General features: G+C 53.0%; 2 protein-coding genes across 6 annotated transcripts in view; one reads left to right on the top strand and one right to left on the bottom strand.

Moving 5' to 3' along the window:
• EVC (EvC ciliary complex subunit 1) overlaps window positions 1-2,045 on the top strand; it is a 74,424-nt gene extending 72,379 nt beyond the window's left edge. For 3 of the 4 annotated variants that reach the window (XM_078446270.2, XM_078446268.2, XM_078446271.2), the window contains one exon: window positions 368-2,045. In XM_078446270.2, the coding sequence (XP_078302396.2) occupies window positions 368-452 (85 nt within the window). In that variant the 3' untranslated portion in view covers window positions 453-2,045. The remainder of the gene's footprint in view (window positions 1-367) is intronic. The other variant, XM_078446269.2, reaches the window with a different exon arrangement.
• Window positions 2,046-6,214: 4,169 nt separating this feature from the next.
• The window catches only part of CRMP1 (collapsin response mediator protein 1), a 78,247-nt gene continuing 64,631 nt past the window's right edge, over window positions 6,215-19,830 (bottom strand). For both annotated transcript variants that reach the window (XM_078446272.2, XM_078446273.2), the window contains exons 12-14: window positions 12,124-12,303; window positions 9,924-10,089; window positions 6,215-7,298 (exon numbers count right to left, since the gene is read on the bottom strand). In XM_078446272.2, coding sequence (XP_078302398.1) covers window positions 7,207-7,298; window positions 9,924-10,089; window positions 12,124-12,303 — 438 coding nt within the window. In that variant the 3' untranslated portion in view covers window positions 6,215-7,206. The remainder of the gene's footprint in view (window positions 7,299-9,923; window positions 10,090-12,123; window positions 12,304-19,830) is intronic.

Genomic DNA, 19,830 nt, shown 5'->3' with positions numbered 1-19,830 from the left:
TTTGGCCGGGCCGGCCATGACCTAGCTCTGCATCCCGCCAGCACCCGGCCTGAACGGTCCCCGCCTTGCCAGGCCCCCACTGGCTGCAGACACTTTGGGGTCTGCAGTAGGGTCAGTGCGTCCCGGTGCGCCCAGTCATCTGAGTGGGGGGTTGCCTTTACCCCGTGGCCCTCAGGTGACCCCCCCCCCCCCCACCCAACAGAGGGAACCGGAGGCCGTGTTTGTCTCTGGACAACCCCAGTTAAAGGGGGTGGGGCTGTTTTGATGGCCTGTCACTGCCTTTTCATCTGATCAGATCGGATGAGTTCTTGCCTCTGGACAGATCTGGACTCACGTTGTGACCACTGCATTGCTTCCTTGTTTTAAGCAGCAAAAGGCTGAACCAGCAGGAGAATGAAGCTGTCGACGGCGAGAGCCCCAAGAAGCCGCTAAAGGAAAGAAGCCATCCGTAGGTTACGGTTTGGGTCGGGGCCGATGTGGAAGATCCAGCTGGAATAATGCCACCTGCCTGCCCCAGCCGGCTGGGACGGGGAGGGCCACCGGGGGGCCGGATGGACAGACGGACAGGTGGAGAAGTGCCTAGAAGGCCTGACTGAGCATGGCAGACCCTGCCGCCTGTGGCATGAAAACCCCGTGTCCGAACCCTGCCTCCAGTTTTCTCTTTCTCTTTGGCTTGGAGACGTGCCTCCCTTCCTCAGGGACCTCTTCGGTCCTGGATCTCTGAACCCCACCCCCACCCCCACCCTGCCTGCCCAGCATGAGGCTGCCTCCAGCCTCGGGGACCCCCTGCTCCCCAGACTCTCCATGGAGTTCTGCTGGGAATATGGGGGTCTCCGGGCGGGGCTGGCGTTTCCTGGCCTGAAGCCTTTTCTCCATCTCTTTCTAAAAACTATTTTTAATGTTTATTCACTTTTGAGAGAGACAGAGACAGAGCGTGAGCAGGGGAGAGGCAGAGAGAGAGGGAGACACAGAATCTGAAGCAGGCTCCAGGCTCCGGGCTGTCAGCAGAGAGCCCGACACGGGGCTGGAACCCACGAACCACGAGATCATGACCTGAGCTGAAGTCAGACACGTACCCAGCTGAGCCACCCAGGCACGTCTTTTTCTCCAATTCTGTCATCCTTGTTCTCATGTCCCATGAGACGTGTCCCACGCACCGTGTCCCATGCATCTGGCCGCAGGGTTCTCATCTGGACTGATCCCCATGTTTGGCTGAACCAGCAGCTAGTGCCTGGTCACCTTGGAGGTTGTCTCAGGGCCCCAGGACCCTGACACAGACCACGGAATCCCTGACCTGCAGGCCTACATCACCCACCCTGGGGACCTGAGGCCTGACTGGTACCTAATGACACCTACAGCAGTGTCTTCTGTGGGCGGCCCCACTCAGCCCTCAGACTTCCCCTGGGAGGGGACAAGCCGTTCTGCCAGATGGCAATTCCCCCTCAGGAGACGTGTTCCCCAGGGGCACTGCTGCTCCCAGTGGGCAGGGACAGTATCCACGAGCTTCCAGACTGGCCACACTTAAACCACTGCCGGGAGAGGTCTTTCCCACTGGGAATGAAAATTACTCTTCTCATTGAAATCAGGGATTCTCAAACCCGGCACTGTGGACATTTTGGGTGAGCTAATCCTCTGTTTGGGGGTGGGGGCCGTCCTGTGCCTTGCGGGATGTTTAGGGACATCCCTGGCCTCCACCGACCAGATGCCAGGAGCCCTCCCCAGTTGTGACAACCAGACATGTGTTCAGACGTGGCCCAATGTCCCCTGAGTCAAAGTGTGCCAGTACCTGGTGAGCCCAGAACGTAGTGGGCTTCGGGAGATTTCTGAACCGTTTGTGGGCTGAATTTTTATTTCTTAAAATCTAAATTAGATTCTGTTAGGAAGGAGTAGCTCTGAGACAGAAGAAGTCTCCCACGGCAGTTCCCTGGTTGGTTGAGGATGTTCCCCATCAGAGCGACTGGTCAGCAGGCGGGATTTCCAGAGTTAACCACCAGCTCCCTCTAGTGGCTGAATAAAGCATTTCATTATTCTGCTGAGTCCCGTAACAGGCGGTGGTTTCCTTCTTGCCGCGTTTTGAGAACCCGGTTTACATAGAAACCACTTTTGTCATGTGGGCCCTCTGCACAGAGGCATTCTGGAGTTGGGAGTGTCTGCTTTGGTAACTTGATTTTGGTAAATCCGGACCCCCCCCCCCCCCAGCAGCACCGGGATCTCTGAAAGATCGAAGGCCATCTCAGCTTCCGCAGACCTTGCATGAAAGTTATTCTGCTTCACGAGCGTAGCCTCCTCGGCCCAAGGGACTGTGTCACATGCCAGTGCTTCTGGGCTCTTCCTCGGCCCTGCTGCCCCACTACTGTGCTTGGCGCAGTTAGGGGCCCGTGATTCCGGAAAGGCTGTGGACTCTCTGTTTTCATCCCATTGCAGACCGACTCTGCCAGCTACAGCTCTGGGACGCCCGGGGCCGGGCTGTGCAAACACAGCACATGCTCCATGCAGGGAAGACCGAGGACACACCGCGACCCCCCTCCTCCACTGGGTTCCCGTCCCCACGTGCATTATGGGCTGTGGGTTGTTACAGAGATAGGAGGTGGCGCTGGTGGGGACGACGAGTGACGATCCAATGAGAAGACTCTAGATGCCTTCTTTTACACACACCCACCCTCTGGTCTGAGCTCAGCTGTGAGGAGAAAGGCCGTAGACGCTCCGAGCACCTCTCTGGCCAGCCTGGTGTCTGTCCTGTCCTTACCTTGGCTGTTGACCTAGACGCTGCCACAGATGACTCCTAACTGCCCTGCCCCAGCCTCCTGGTCTACACGTTCCAAAAACGCACATCTGACTCACGAGCTTCCGCGGTATTCTTTGCTCTAAGGAGAAAAAGGAAATCTTTAACAAGGACCACGGAACCCCGCGAGGTCCGGTCTCAGCCACGCAGCCTGTCTCCTCTCATGGACTCATACGTGCCCGCCCCTGCCTGCCACTGGGCTTTTGCACAGGACTTTGCTGCTGCCGCCCGGAACAGTTCTACCCACCTCCCGTCCCCTTTGCCTCCTGAGTCTATAATCATCATCCACGTCCCAACAGCAGGACTTAACGTCTTCAAGAGCCTTCCCTGCACCCCTCTGACGAGACTGGACGCTCCTCTGGGGCCCTTAGCACTGTGTATTTTGCTGCTGGGATGGAGAGGGTAATAAATAGCATCCCTTTCTTTCCCATCCACATTTGGAACCAGTTGAGATACAGGCAAAGCGGTCAGATGCAGATCTGTCCCTGCAAATGCGCATCATCAGGGCTCACGCTTTGTGCCACAGAGAGTCACGACCACATGCACTTTGGTCCAGAGACCAGCTCCCGGGGGGGTGCAGAGATCTGACACTCAGGCTGGGGGAGCAGCCTTCTCCGGTCCGCGCACTAACCAAAGCGGCCAAGCAAACTCGGGGGCCAGAACGCGTTAGGCAGTGCTGGGGATGTCAGAAAATGGTTGGGGCTTTACGGGCAGGGGGCAAATGGGTATGAGGAGACCTTCGCCGTTCTGTCTCACTTTTTACAGTCCGTGTGCAGCGTGGGTGCAAAAATAGACCAGCCAAGGTAGCGGGGCTAGGCCAGCCCTTATGGGACCCAGAGCCCGCTTAAATTTTAGGAGTTGCCAGCTTGCTGGCTTTACGTTGGTACTTTGAAACTGACTACAGTGGAAATTAGCAAGCACAGCAGACTGGGGCTCCCAGCCCAGCCCAGCCCCGTGCTCCACATTTAGCCGTGCCACCTCGGGACCACTGCGTCAGAAGACCCACACACTACGGTCACCTGATTCACAAGAAAGCCACCGCTGCAGCTTAATGAGAGAAGGGATAGTCTTTTCCATTAATGGTGCCGGCTCAATGGGATATCATATGGGAAAATGTGAGTCTTGGGCCCTCCTTTTCCTTAGATACAAGGATTAGTGAACGATGGACCATATACCCGAACATGGCAAGATAAAACAAAATTTCTGGAAAGAGACTTAGAAGACAGGACAGCAGAATAATACCCCCCTCCAAGATGTCCGCATCCTAATTCCCGGAGCCCGGGGCTAGGCGATGACGTGGCAAAGGGGAGCACGAAAGAGAAGCATGTGCCTCACAAGGAATGTTCCAGCACAGCCTCCAAGACTTAAGGCTCGTCTGTCTCGCACCGCCCGGACCCGTGACTGCCGCTTGGACATGCTGGGGAACGTTGTGTGGGACAGTGGGTGGTGGGGAACCTCAGCCGGTTACGCAGCTGGACGGCAGCCCCTCCAGGGTCGGCCTTAGAGAGAAGATTTCTGCTTGCGTTTCTGGGTGGGCTGGGGCAGGGGGTGATGGATGCCAGAGACGAAGTGCTCTCTGGAGAGCGGGACGAGTAGCTTGCGGCTGCCAACTTTACTTATCTGGAAGTTTCTTTGCTGCCCTTTAATAGTCTGAATGAGCCGAGGACAAACGTCAAAAGGCCTTACCCTCCATTCTTGACCTTCCGTTATTTAGCCTTGTTTCAAGAAAATCTACAGCAGGCTGTGAGCCAACACCATGTGGGACCTTAACCAAGGTCCAACAGACCTTGGGGGCAGAGGGAGAATACACTAAAACCAGTAAATAGATGCAGGACCATCAAAGGCATCCTGCCTTGAACGGTAGTAAGGGTTAGAGGTTAGGAGCAAGGAGCTTTGTACTTTGAGCCAAACCGCATGGGTCTTGGATTCGAATCCTGGCTCTGCCTCTTCCTCCCCGTGTGACCTTGGACATGTCACTGAATGCTCTGGGACTCATCTGTGAAAGGGGGATAGTAATAGAGCCTACCTCGCAGAGTACCCAACATGTGGCCACTGCCACATGAAAGAGCAGACCTAGGCCGGCCGACTAGCGACTATGTCCCCGACATGGCCGCAGAAAGAGGTTCCGGCTCAAACCTCAGACCACACCTCCTCCCCTTTCGTAACTTAAGTTTTCTAAGAAAGCAGGCTACCGATTGATGCATTCTTCCGAAGTCTGAGGTGGGAGGAAGGGGAGTGTGAGAGGCGTGGAAAGCGTGAGAAGAGGGAGGGCTTCTCTCAGGTAGGGGCCAGAGGCAGGAGCCCTCAACCCTGTCCAGGCTTAGAATGACCTGGGAGCATTTCACCCCTCCCCAAACCAATTAAATCAGAGTCTCTGGGGATGGTGTTTGGTGCTAGGTATTTATATAGCACAGCAAGGCTGACAGCCAATGGTTAATAGGTGACCAGTGAGAAACGTTCTGTATACACTGAGGCCAAACATGTTAGAGACCCTCAGACCTAGTGGTTCTTAAACTTCAGGTGCATCAGAATCTCCTGGAAGACTTGTTCAAACACAGGTTGCTGAGCCCCACCCCCAGAGTTCCTGACTCAGTGGGTCTGTGACCACCAGGCCCAACATTTGCATTTTTAGCAAGTTCCAGATGATGCTGATAATTGCTAATGTGGGACCACACCTCGGCAGCCATTGTTCTATCCTTTCCCAGCCAATCGGCTGAGGCCACGACCCTTCCCCAGCCAATCGGCTGAGGCCACGACCCTTCTCCAGCCAATCGGCTAAGGCCATGATCCCTATAAAACCTTTGTGCTTTTGAAACTCGCTCTCTCTCCCCCCGGCATCTCACCGCTGTGACGGTGCAGGTAGGGGATTGAGCTCGAGCTAGCTCGAATAAAGGCTCTTTTGCTTTTGCATCGGACTTGGCTCCCTGGTGGTCTTTGGGGGTCACGAATTCTGGGCATAACACCACACAGATACTGCCTGCATTGTCACCACCACCATCACTGTCATCAATCGTCACCACCACTGTCACTACGACTAAAGGCAAATTGGAATAAGCAATTTGCCTGAGTGTTTCCTTCTCAAGAATGTGCATCTGCTCATGGGACCCGGAGTGAAGAAACGTGATGTTTACGAGGTTGGAACTCCCAGTCTGAGGCAGACCCACAACCTGTATGAAGAGAGGGCACCAGGGAGGCTTGGAGACAACGGACGTGTGCTCTCAGCCCATGTCACAGAAGCCACCCGCCACGGCCTCAGGATCTGAGCCCGACCATCCACACCTCGTGACTGGCTCCCTCTCTTTCCTCCTCTGCTCCTTCGGTGTCTACAGGAGCGAGTCCTGGGAAGCAACCTACACTCCAGTCATCACGAGGAGGGACCACTGGGGCATTTGCACCCAACTGAACAGTCACCCTTCAATGAAAACACACCAGTGGGGCCAACGGGCTGTTTATTTTCTTTATTTTTTCACAAGCTTTGAATTCAGAAATAAGAGCCACAATAAGTCAGTTGTTAAGTAAAAATGGGGGTGATTACAAAGGAAAACTTTGTACAAAACTTTAAAAATCTGACTGCCCCGTCAACCACCTCGAAGGGACCAGGACCGGGGCAACCGGGAGCAGCCGTCGCCCCACCGTCATCAGCCCTGATGGGGGTGGGGAGACCCCTTTCTGAGTGTGAACCTGGCTAGGCCTGAAGTCGGAGCTGGCTGGAAGGACACACACAGACCAGAAAGACGTCATGGCGAGTCACAAGTGCCACGGAGACCGGAGTTTCTGACACAGGACGTGGATGATGTTTCTCTGAAAGCACTGGAAGGTTCCCCTGCCCCTCTGAGAATTCACAGAAGGTCTCAATGGGGATGGGGTGGGGGAGGGGAGGGGAAGGGTGGGGCAGGCTTCTTTCTAGTGCGGACTTGGGGTGGGGACAACGAGTAAGCATCTCCGTGTGAAGAGTTTGGAAGGGCCCCTGGGGGCCTGAGGTCTGGGCATTGTGTCTACATCGGTCCTCGGTGATGTTCTGTCAGACGCACTCACAGACTTGCATACATAATTTAGTAACATGCATCAACTATCCTAGAACAGCTACGAGGGTGCAAAGGAACCACCCAGAGAATCATGGAGCCCGTGGAGTCAGAAGCGGAAGGGACGGTACAAGACGATGCTAGAACCTGGGTTCACTAAGGAGGGCAATGGAGACCCATGATCTGAGGTGGAGTCAGCATGAACACACAACTGTGGGGCAAGGAGTTTCCGAGCAAACACACCACACTAATACCACTTCTTCCTAAACAAAAGAGGAAAGAACGTCATTCAATTTTCCCCCCATCAGTACCAAATAAAACCGCGGGTTTCCCAACCCCTGGCGGGGAAAGGGAGTGACAGTATTCCTGGAACGCTTCACTGGCTCATCCACTCGTCCGCCTTCAACCGAGGCTGGTGATGTTGGAGCGGCCACCAGGGGGCGCCACGATGCGGTGGCCGGTGCGCCTGGGGTTGTTGTCATCTATCTGGGCACCTGAAAGAGACAGAGCCAACCGCTCCAGACCGGTTCCACGGGCCGCTCCTGAGAGCTGGGAGGCTGAGCCCTCGTCGTGACATCCCTCCATCCGCTCGACCCTCTGGGACTCAATCCAGTCTCACCTCTGGGAAGGCTCCCAACCTCCACGGGGTTCACTGCCCTCTCCTCTGTGCCCCCTCCGGCCCTGGGGTCACCCTCTTGCACCCTCTGACCACCTTGCGCTATTTCTTGCCTGGCCTCGTGCTCTTGAGACAGGTGGGCAAGCACCAAGTGCACACACTTGGTGATTTAACATATATGCTTGCACTTAGGGTATACAATGATACGGTGAAGTGGGAGGGGGTGGCTACCCCAACTTTCTAGATGAGGAATTTGAGGCTCAGGTCATCCATCTCGGGGGACAAAGTTGGAGGACAGGTAAGCCGGGATTCCAGCCCCAACTGGTTGGTCCCCAAAGCTCCAGCTTCTACAGGAGTCAGAGCAGCACACAGCAGTGCCTGATACGTCAAACGCATTTTATGTACGACATGCATGGGAGTGGATGCGTGTGCATTTTCAAAAGAAATTTTTTTAACAGTTATTCATTTTTGAGAGTGAGAGAGACAGAGCATGAGCGGGGGAGGGGCAGAGAGAGAGGGAGACACAGAATCCGAAGCAGGCTCCAGGCTCCGAGCTGTCAGCACGGAGCCCGACGCGGGGCTCGAACTCACAGACCGCGAGATCGTGACCTGAGCCGGAGCCGGACGCTTAACCAACTGAGCCACCCAGGCGCCCCTGGTTGCATGTGCATTTATGTGTGTGAACTTCTTAGAGCTGGACTTATCCACCTGATTTGCAATGGGCAGACCTCCATGGAGAAGGGGCATCAGTTTTTGTTTTAAATCTGCAAAGCCGACCGTTTATTCCAATTTCATGCATTCCCTTGCAGTTAAAGATTTAACGTTCCACCACCAAGCCCAGTGCCTGATGCTCAATAAGTAAGTATTCAGTGAATTACTAGTGACGGACAGACAATGCTGAAAGGAGGGATGGCATGAGAAGGCCCTGGGGTCCAGTCAGGAGACAGGTTCCAGTACAAGTCATGTCTGGAACCCAGGTAATTTGGAATCAGACCCAACCTCCCTTGGCCTCACTTCCTTTTGTCCCAGATTCAGAAATCGGATGGAGTGCTCAACACCAGTTTCCCTCATAATCATCTCCACCCTGCTGGTTACCTGTCAGCTACTTCAAAAACACCTGTTGGACAAAAGGACACTCGTGCAGGAAATCATGCCACATCTCTACAAAGTAGCATCATGCAGATTATTTAAAAGGCATCTGCGAAGTCATTCCTGATGTCCGAGAGCACCTATGGTGTTGATAGCAAATGAAATCACACGTCGACCGGCCACGAGGCCGGCCGGGGCAGTTCTGCGGGTCTCGGAGAGGACTCTGCCGACCCGGGGCACTGGTGGCCGTGGGGCCCTTCCAGCAGACTTTTCGTTTCGTTGTTTTGCTAGTTCTGAAAGGGAGGGATTTTCCCTCTGTATTCGGCGGCAATTGTGAATTGCACGACTTTCGAAGAGAGGTCCGGTTTGCAGACTCCACGTAGCCCCACCCAGTGGCTTGTCCTGGCATTGCGTCCACTCCCTAATTCTGTTGACTGAGCATCAGAGAAGCTATTTGAGCTGTGTCTCCGGTTCATTTGTGGAAACAATACTAGTTGTCTTTAAAGACCGGAACCGCACTCAGCGTGTGAGAAGCTCTTGCATGAAGGCTCACAGAAAGTGAGATGAGCTGGACTAGGGACCCCGCCCAACTTCTGTCCCCCATTGCGTAATCGCTGAGACAGACACTCCCTGGATGGATGGCAGGTTGTCACCCCCACGGTTTAAACCGATGTTCGTCTTTCTCTCGGCCCCTTCGACTCGCTTGCTGAGCATATCAGCTTTTCTGTTTAACTGTCCTTCCCTCCTGTTAGACCACAGTCTGCAAACTACAGACCATGGACAAACGGCCACCACCTGCTTTTGTATTGTTCAGGAGCGAAGAATAGTTTTTTACGTTTTTTTTTTTTTTTTTTTTTTTTTTTTTTTTTTTTTTCACTGTTCAATGGTTGCATTTGAAATGGCTGCTTAATAGAATATCCTAAACTTTGCCCCTCGGCTCACAAAACCTCGAACGTTTACTGTCTGGTCCTTTAAGAAGAAGTCTGCTGACCCCTGCACCAGACTGGGGGCTGCCCAGCTGTGCCCAACTCCTCACCATATTCCTAGGACGCAGCCCCGTGTGTCACACACGCTAATGCCTCAGATACTCTGGGGGACAAGGTTCCGGTTCGATGTTCCCAGCGTGTGCGTGTCTGCCCTCACGTGGCGACCTGATGACATTGTAGCGTCTACTGGGTCTGAGGGACGCGTTCAGCTTCCAGGGTAAGCTTGTGCTTCAGGATGAGCTCTGAGCTCAGGGCCAATTTGGGGGCAGACCCCCTCTGCTTTCTGACCTCCCCCAGCCCGCTCTGGCACCCTGGGAGGGAAGGGGAAGGGTTCCCTCGCCCGCTCCTTGCTTCCTCATCTAGCCCCCCCCCCCCCCGGGGCTGTTTCAGCAGGAGTGTGGGCCCCTGGGAATCAGGGAGCCTCTTACCTGATAAACTGAAGTTGGACTGGTGGAGGTTTCTGATGGGCGGGGGCTGGTGTTTGGAGGGCGAGGACTTGGCAGACGGGGCAGGGGTTGCATATTTGGGCGTGGCTGGCACCTCATACACAGGACCGTCATACATGCCCCTGGGAACACCTTGCAACCCAGAAACCTAAACAGAGGGAGGCGAGGGGGGTTGGCGGGCAGGATTCACCTGCCACTTCCCATTCGGGCAGGCCAGAGCCCTGCAGCTGGACAGTGACCGGAGGTCGCCTCGGGGAAACACACACACACACACACACACACGTACACGTGTGCACACACACTCCATAAGCATGCACCTACTTACTCCACATACACACGTGCACACACACAGCTTCATGCAGGACCCCAAGCCCATTTTCAAGAGGAAAACACTTTCCCTGACACACCCCACTGTCCCCCTCAAGGGCCAGTGAATCATCTGTGGTCCTGAGCCCAAGACGAGGATTGGGGGCAGCTAGTTTATCGGGGACGGGATTCCAGAAAGGAGGAGGAGGAGAGAAAGGTGGGGTGATGGGGCCACCTCTGAGGGCAGCCGGCTCAGGGAGGCTGGGAAGTGAACACGTTCACTGACCCTCTGGGGAGCCAAGCATGGGCCACAGTCCCCATCCCTGCAGGCTGAGTGCTGTCCCCAGGGGAGCCCTATGTCCCTGACTACCGGGTCTGGCCACCGTTCTGTTCTACTCTTCACTGTACCTGCTTCCTGCACCTCGGGGACTTCCCCCAGTTCCAGCTGGCTCCAGGCCTGCCTCCCTGCCCCCCCAAGCCCTTCAGTGACTGCCCCCCCCAAGTCAGCTCAGCCAGAGACATGTCCTGGGACAGGTTCTGTCCCTCACTTGCTGTGGCTCCTGTCCTCTGCCCCAGCATGTGAGGGGGCCCGGACTTCTGGCCACTGTGGATGATGGCCTGGCATAGATCCCAGGCACCTGCTCTTACAGACGTGGCCACTAAGCACAGGCATCAGTCCACACCAGTTTAGAGGGAATGCATCTGGCCAAGGTGTATCTGCGCCCCTCCGTGGGTGTCCAGCCGGGAGTTTACAAAAGTCTCCTCATCTCTAACAGCCTGCTGTGGTCAGTTGGCCACCGCGGCTTTCCACGGCCATTTCTCAGATCTGACTGGCTTCCTCCCCACGCCCATTGTTTCCCCACTGGACACGCAACGTCTGTGTCATTTGGAATCTCGGACCCGGCGTGCCACACCCTATGTGACATGGAAAGACCTCGAGCATCGTAATGCAGGCCTGGGGGTCTGGGGGGCCAGGAGGTTTCTGGGCTTTTCCATTAACACTGGGGGTGGTGGCGGTGCCGTTTGTGAAGCATAAGAAGAGTGGGACCACCCACAGGTGGGCACACACACACACACACGCATACACATACACCTATGCACACACGTGTGTGCACACATATACACATACACACATTCATACAAGTATATCTACGCACACACACGTGCACATATATACACACATACACACAAGCTGGCCTTTCCAACAAACATCAGCCACCAAGCAGGTGGTCACGGTGACAGGAGGGACCTGATTAGGGAAGACGATGGGCCACAGTGGCAGTTTAGCCAAAGTGTGAGCGGCTCCCTCCTCTGAGCTGGACCAGAGAAGGGATGGGGCCACTCCACACCTCTGACAGGGCCTCCTGCATCCCTGCCACGACTCTTCAAGGAGAGAGGGACAGGGGGACACAGAATGGAAGGGCGGGGAAGCAAGGAGAACAGAGGAAAGACCTGAAGAGCGTCCAGACACAGTTCTGCTGTCCCCCGAGTATGCTGGGGGCGGCGGGGGGGGGGGGGTGTCGACTTTTACCAGAAGGGCAATGCCTAAGGGTTTCGGCTTTCCCAGCTGTGTGACGCTGGCCTGTCCGATGCTCGAGCACCGGGAGGTCTCGACACCTCAAAGAGCCGGTGGCGAGGGCCCCGAAAGGACGTGGGATGCGTACCCCAAAGCGGCACGGTCCGTGTTATTCCCGCCCCCTCCTCCCCACCCCACGGGCGCACACCCCTTCACAGTCTGCAAAACCCCGAGACCTCCCCTCCGGCCCCGAGACACAGGCAGGGTGGGGGGGAGAGCCCACCTGACACGAGAGGAAAGGGAGGCCCCCGCGGCTGTGACTTGTGAATGCGGCGCGTGCCAGACCCCAGACCCACTGACCTTGCTCCTGATCCTGACACGCTGGTAGAGATACTCGGGGAAAGGCTTCCGCGGGATGAAGCGGCCCATGCCCTTGTTGACGTTGATGTTGCCGTCCTCGAAGACGATCTTGCCCTGGCTGATGACCACCAGCGGGGAGCCGTGGCACTCCATGCCCTCGAAGATGTTGTACTCCACGGCCTGCATGGCAAGAGACGTGACCGGGCCCTTCCGGCTCTCCGCCCGGGCCGGGACATCCCTCACGTCCCCACAGGGGCACCTCACAGCCCTTGCCCTCTGAAAACCTCCTCTTTGGGGCTGTGTGGCATTCCACTCCGCGGGCTTGCGCCGGCATAACCAGCCCTCGCCATGGGCGTTTAGATCGCGGGTGGCTTTGTACAACCCAACTGATGTCTGGGGCATCACGAACGTGAACGGGGGCCCCTGATGTCAGGCACTGTGGCTGCTCAGACTACAAACAAGACATTTTTGTGTCTTTTTAAAAAATGTCTCCTTGGGGCGCCTGGGTGGCTCAGTCGGTTAACCGGCCGGCTCCGGCTCAGGTCATGATTTCGCGGTCCGTGAGTTCGAGCCCCGCGTCGGGCTCTGTGCTGACAGCTCAGAGACTGGAGCCTGTTTCAGATTCTGTGTCTCCCTCTCTCTCTCTGACCCTCCCCCATTCATGCTCTGTCTCTCTCTGTCTCAAAAATAAATAAACGTTAAAAAAAATTAAAAAAAAATATCTCCTTTAAAATTTTTTATTTTTATTTATTTTGAGAGAGAGAGAGAGCGAGAGAGAATGGGCAGGGGAGGGGCAGAGAGAGGAAGAGAGAGAATCCCAAGCAGGCTCCATGCTGTCAGTGCAGAGCCCGATGCGGGGCTCGAACTCACGAACCGTTAAGATCATGACCTGAGCCAAAATACAACTGAGCCATCCAGGCGCCCCCACAAATATCTCCTTTAGGATAGTTTTCTACAGTTAAGCTACTGGGTCAAGAGAGAATGAGCTTTTTTAGGGTCTTTATCGCTTATCACCAAGTTACTTTTCAAAGGCTCCCAACCATCTGACACCATGTGGGCAACAGGGAGGAGAGAGACATTTCACTGATTTGACGTCTATGAAATCCCCACCAGCACTGGGTCAGGTCGTTTTGATTTACTGTTTTTTATTTTTAAAATATTTATTCATTTTTGAGAGCGAGAGAGACGGAACGTCAGCAGGGGAGGGGCAGAGAGAGAGGGAGACACAGAATCCGAAGCAGGCTCCAGGCTCCGAGCGGTCGGCACAGAGCCCGACGTGTGGCTCGAACCCACGAACTGTTGAGATCATGACCTGAGCCGAAGTCCGACGTTTATCCGACGGAGCTCCCCGGGCGCCCCGCGGTCACCTTTATTTTTAATTCCTTTCTCCCTTCCTTTAATTTGAAAGACAAAACGTGTTCTTAAAAATACACACCGTTTTCATAACTCCGAAAGGGAACATAACCACCTCTAGCTGACTGCTTTTTATTATTTAAAAAGTAGGTCATTATATAGGGTGAGAGAAAACTCAAAAGGTGCAAACAATATTTGATTTTAAAAAGTAGGTCTCTCTTCTACCTCTGACCGAGACATCTGCCCTAAAGAGATTCTTCTGTGTCACAGATGTTTTCTGTCTTGACAGGGCAAGAGCACTCTCTGTGCAGCTGGCTTTCACCTGAATTTTTCTCTGGAGCTCAGGGACTGCTGCCTATCAGCAAAGGTACGTGCTTTAAAAATGTGTTCAACACTCTTTAAACTGCTGCACCGTGTCCCCTCGCAGGGGTGTATTATCGTTTATTTATCCGATTCCCAGGGATGGAACACTGGGTTGTTTCCCTGCGTTTTGCTAAAACCCATACTGAACCACCCTTCTGTGGGGTCCACGCCGGCATGTGTGAACCTTTCCAGAGGTGGAGTTTGGGGCCAAGGAGTCAATGGATTTTCACTTTGATAGATCCGTCTTCCCAAAAGGCAGCACCAGTCTCCACTCCCAACAAAACTCTGTGAGCTCGCCTGCCTCCCGCGGTCTGACCAGGGTCAGACCCCTCAGCCGCCAGGGTCTCTGGCACTGCACGGGTCAGAAACAGCATCTTACTCTTGAGGTTTGCATTTGGTTAACTGTGGGGCTGGGTCTGTTATTAAAGATCTAGAAGTCGTCTGTGTATTTCTTCTTGCATAATTGTGTTTTTGCACAGCGTTCTATTCATTAGGCTCTTGGTATTTTTCTTACTGGTTTCTAAGGATGCTTTTTTTAAAGTTAGTTTATTTATTCTGAGAGAGAGAGAGAGAGAGTGCAAGCAGGGGAGGAGCAGAGAGAGAGGGAGAGAGAGAGAATCCCACGCAGGCTCTACGCTGTCAGCATGGATGGGCTCTGATTCACGAACCGTGAGATCATGACCTGAGCTGAAATGAAGAGTTGGGTGGTTAACCGACTGAGCCACCCAGGTGGCCCTCGGGGACACTTTTGATGTTAAGGAGTTTATCCGTTGTTTGTCCTGAGTATCATTCTGCTGTTTGTCCTCTGCCTCCTGATCTCATATAAGGTAATAATAATTATTATTTTCATGCCATACAGAGGGGGTATTTGTTTAATTTGTATACAGTTGATGCTCAAACAGGCCAATCTTCCCCTTTACACGTTCTAAGTTTTGTGTCTTGCTTAGAAAGATCTTCTCCCCTTCCAAGCTATCATTTTTACTTACTTTGCTTTTATTTATTTTTCAAAACTACCACTTTAAAAAAATTTTTTTTAAGGTTTGTTTTTGAGAGAGAGAGAGAGAGAGAGAGAGAGACAGGAGAGACAGTGAGTGAGTGTGGGGGAGGGGCAGAGAGGGAGACAGAATCCGAAGCAGGCTTCAGGCTCTGAGTTGTCAGCACAGAGCCCGACGTGGGGCTCGAACTTGCAAACCACGAGATCAAGACCTGAGCTGAAGTTCGACGTTTGAGCCACCCAGGCGCCCCCCAAACCATCATTTTTAAAACAACATGCTTTATTATAGACCCTTGATAACTTTCACTTCAACCTCCGATCCCTCCTGAGTGTGTTTTGAGATAAGGAGCACAGAGAAGTCTGGCCTTACGGGCCCGCTGTTGAGACCCACAGGCCAATGAGCACCGCTGTCCGGCTAATCTGAATTGCCTCCTGCATGGGACACCAAATCCTTCTGTGCGGCTGGTCTGCTGCCTGGCTTTCTCCTCTGTCGGGCCAACAGCAAACCGCCCCCCACGCCTGCAACAGTACGACCCGTGTTAATAACAGGGATGAGCGGGCCTTGTCCCTCAGCTTCCCACAACTGTTTACCTACTCTCACATTTAGCACCTAAGACCTCTGCTTTTCTAGCTAAAAAACTATTCCCTTGAATGTTCTGATGGGATTACTTCGAATGCAGAGATTAAATTCTCAAGAATTGGTATGGTCCGTCTAATGATTCATTTTAGCCTAAAAGAACTTGTGTTTATGTAAGTCTTTAGTTTTTATTGTTATTAGAAACAGGATTTTGATTTTCATTCCTTTATTCCTTTATTTATTTATTTATGTTTGTCTATTTGAGAGAGAGATACAGAGCAAGCAGGGAAGGGGCAAAGAGAGAAGGACAGAGGGAGAATCCCAAGCAGCAGCCTCCGCACCGTGATTGCAGAGCCTGAGGCGGGGCTCGAACTCACGAACTGGGAGATGAGAACCTGAGCCGAAACCAAGAGTCGGGTGGTTTGCCGACTGAGCCACTCAGGTGCCCCCCTCTCCATTCCATTTTTTAAAGTGCTTTTGAATTACTTCATAGAAAAGCTAGCGATTCTTTATATTGATTTGTAATCAGCCAAAGGATTCTCTTGTCATTTCCGATGGGTTTTAGGAGCACGCTCAGGGTTTCGGGGAGACAGTCAGATCCACACACAGCTGCTAACACTGAGCCTCACCCTCAGTTTGTGGCTGCCTCCCAGGACCCAGGCAGACGGGCTGCTCTCCATTGTAACATTTGCATCTAAGCCTTCTCGAGTCACCCTGCGGCGACCAGCCGTGTGGTGCCTCACAGTCTTGTTGAAGCCCAAATGAGCGCGTCCAGCCAAAAGACACTGAGGAAGCAAGCACTTCCCTACCACTCAAAGCCGGCCGGCCTCCCAGCTCACTCGGCCCTGCATGGCCCACTATTCCTCGGAGGGGAAGGACATGACGTGCGTCATGTGACAACTCCCCATGGATTCCACGTGGCACCAGGTTCTAGGTCTCGCAACCACGTGGAGTTTCAAAAGTTGTTTCGTTGCCCAAAGGTGACAGGTGAACGATCTAATAATCCAAATGAGTACAAAGAACCACAATGAAAACACACAACCATTGTTTGCCATCTGTGAGCCCCGGGTCCCTAGACCCCATCCCAGGGGGCAGTTCCTGCTCCTCGGTCCCTCTGTGTCCTGTAAAAGACAGCCTGACACTGATGAGCGGAGAGCAGGGCATATGCTTAGATCCTCGAAGAGATGAGTAACGTGCTCTCTCCGGGCAAGGGAATATTCTGCAGCCATGAAAAGGAATGAAGTATAGACCACAGCATAGATAAGCCTCAAAAACATGAAACTAAAGTGAAAGAAGCCGGACAGAATAGGCCACATATGGTGTGATTCTTTTTCTATGGTACGTCCAGTGTGGGGATAGAGACTCTACTTACAAAAATGGGTTGGAAGAAAGCTTAGCGCGGGAAAACTGCCACCACGGGGTGAAAACACCCGAGGTTAGCTAGCGAGAACCACCCACCCCAGGTTAGCTAGCGAGATATTGTAATGGGATCATGAGTAACTTGTTGTCTCACCTGCAGGAAGTTACTTTCCATCCGGCGCCAATGCACCTTGATCACAAACTCCACTTGCCCGCCAGACCCTTTGCTTCTTACACACACAAGTTGATGAGTACTGTCTGATTGTTTTCTCCATGTTCACGTGTGTGAGATCTTTCTTCACACTCACCATGTGGGTAATATCTTGTGAGCTCAATAAATATGGAGACAAAAACCCCTGTTCGGGGCTCTTGTCTCCTCCCAGATATTAGCCTCTCTCGTATTCAATTCTGCATCTGCTCTCTTGCTGGACAAGAGAGAACTCCAGACTCATAGTCTGCGACAGTCCAGAAAGGCACATCCGACAAGAAAGGGATTCCTGGCTGACAGAGACTGTGAGAGGGGAGATGGGAAGTGCCTGCTAGTGGGTCTGGGGTTTCTTTCTGGGGAAGATGGGGAATCTTCTGAATAGAACAACTGCTACATTAGGGGCGCCTGGGTGGCTCAGTCAGTTAACTGTCTCACTCTTGATTTCGGCTCAGGTCATGATCTCACGGTTCGTGGGTTCAAGCCCCACATCGGGCTCTCTCTCTCTCCCTCTCTCTCTCTGCCCCTCCCCTGCTCATTCTCTCTCTCTCTCTCTCTCAAAAGTAAACAAATACACATATTTTTAAAAAACCACTGCATTGTACATTTTTTTTTTTTTTTTTTATTTTTGGGACAGAGAGAGACAGAGCATGAACGGGGGAGGGGCAGAGAGAGAGGGAGACACACAGAATTGGAAACAGGCTCCAGGCTCCGAGCCATCAGCCCAGAGCCTGACGCGGGGCTCGAACTCACAGACCGCGAGATCGTGACCTGGCTGAAGTCGGACGCTTAACCGACTGCGCCACCCAGGCGCCCCATGTACATTTTTAAATGATGAAATCATGGTAAGTAAATTACATCTCAATGTGAAGAGTTAGAAAAACTAAGTGGCCTATGGATACACAAACAGGTAGATACACAAACAGATACACCTGTGGTGTGGCACTTTGAAGCAAATGCTTTTCCACTAAGAGGAAAGAAGCTGCATTCTTTTTACAAAAGAGTAGACTTCAAACATTAATCACTGATCAACATATAACATGATCTCTTTTTAATTCTTAAAAGAAAAGTACTATTTTTTTAAACTCAAGAAAGCCAAACAAACCTCTAACAAGGCATTTTTCAATCCATGGTCTGAAAAAAAACATTCGTGTCCCGCACTGTGTGAATGGCCCTGCTTTTGCACAGAGACAATGCAACAGACAAAAATCTTACAGCATCCTGAGTAGTCCTCCTCTTGCTATGACAAGAATTCAAATCTGGCCTGGCATGGGGGGAGGATGCTTCCCCAAGATTAACCTAAAACAGTCACTTCCCTTATGGGTGACCTCCGGCACATGACTTATTATGGGTTGGATCATGTCCCCCTAAAGATACGCTTTAGTCCCAACCCCCAGCACCTCAGAACATGACCTTATTTGGAAATAGGGTCTTTGCACATGGGATTCGTTATGATGAGGTCACACTGGAGGAGGCGGGCCCTGATCCAATGGCCGGTGTCCTTAGAGGAAGAGAGTAAGACGCAGGGAGACGCCAGAGATCGTAGGGACCCATCCACAAGCCAAGGGATGGCAAGGATGCCCAGTGACATCAGAAGCCAGGACAGAGGCACAGGACAGGTTCTCCCCCAGACCTTCAAGGGAGCACAGCCCCGCGGACATCTTGATTCAAGACCACGGCTTCCAGAACACATTTCTGTTTGAAGCCACTAGTTTGTGATGCTTTGTTACAGCAGCCACGGGAACTCGTTCACATATCCTCTCTCCGTCCACTTCTGTATTTATTAATCCCGGCCTACCTGAGATGACCACTAAGTCATTTAAGTACGGGTCATTAAGTGACAGGACACATGGGAAATGCTAGGCACAGAGTAACTACAAGATCGTATCTGGCTGGACTGTGACAGTAATTGGAAACCCTGCTCCTGAGCACGGAGCCTGCACATCCACTGAACACGCACTGAAATAATGAGAAATGAGAGGTGTGCACCTGTGCAGCTCAGCCTCCTTCCCACCTGTCCGTGTCCCTGCTGGGCCCCCAGCAGGAGGGCTTGAACAGTGAGTGATCTGGGCTTCATCTTCTGCTGGACCTTGACCATCGTGTGGGCTTAGGGGCGGCCCCAGCCGGCGGGTGGCAGGGTGGTACACACCCTCGCACCCACAAGACCTTCTCAAATGTTCTCTTGATGTGACACCTTCTTGACACCACGGGGAACGTGTGCCTGTCCCGCATTACCAGACCCTACCGTGCACACACACATCACTGCGTTCACAGTGATTAAAATGGGATTGCGTGCCTGCTAGGTGGTAAGCGTGAAGAATGGGGTACGCTTTTCTCTGGGGGTGGACCTCAGGCTTGTTTCCCCCTGACCCTGTCCCCGGGAATGGGTGGGGGGGTGAGGGAAGCCAGCGTGTCACTAGGAAGCACTGGTTATTTGTGGGGAATAAGCTTAGGAATTTCCCAAGCCTGCACTGATGGGCTAACAAGGCATAAAGAATTAGAAACCCATTGGATGTACACACCCAAGTTTGGGTAAACAAGATTTGGTAAATAAGAATAGGTAAAGTGGGGCGAAGGTCCCAGTATAGGACAAAGGTATAGGAATAGGGGAATCTCAGGATGAAAACATCCAAGATGGGTAAGCAAGATTAGGTATTCAGGGCAGAAGCAACCCCCCCTCCCAACTGAGTACTATAGCAGAAAGCTGCTTTCACAGGAAGGAAGGACCAAATTAGGTAAATAGGGCTACAGATCGCTGCAGGGCGAAGTTGCCCAAAGTAGAGCTAATTGGCAAAAGAAAGGTGCCTTGTTGACCCTGAGGTGGCATGCTCTTTCTTGTCCCCTAGACCAGTTTAG

This window comes from Panthera onca, chromosome B1, assembly GCF_046562875.1.
Source record: "Panthera onca isolate mPanOnc1 chromosome B1, mPanOnc1 haplotype 2, whole genome shotgun sequence".
Taxonomy (NCBI): domain Eukaryota; kingdom Metazoa; phylum Chordata; class Mammalia; order Carnivora; family Felidae; genus Panthera; species Panthera onca.
This window is presented reverse-complemented; position numbering and strand designations above follow the sequence as displayed.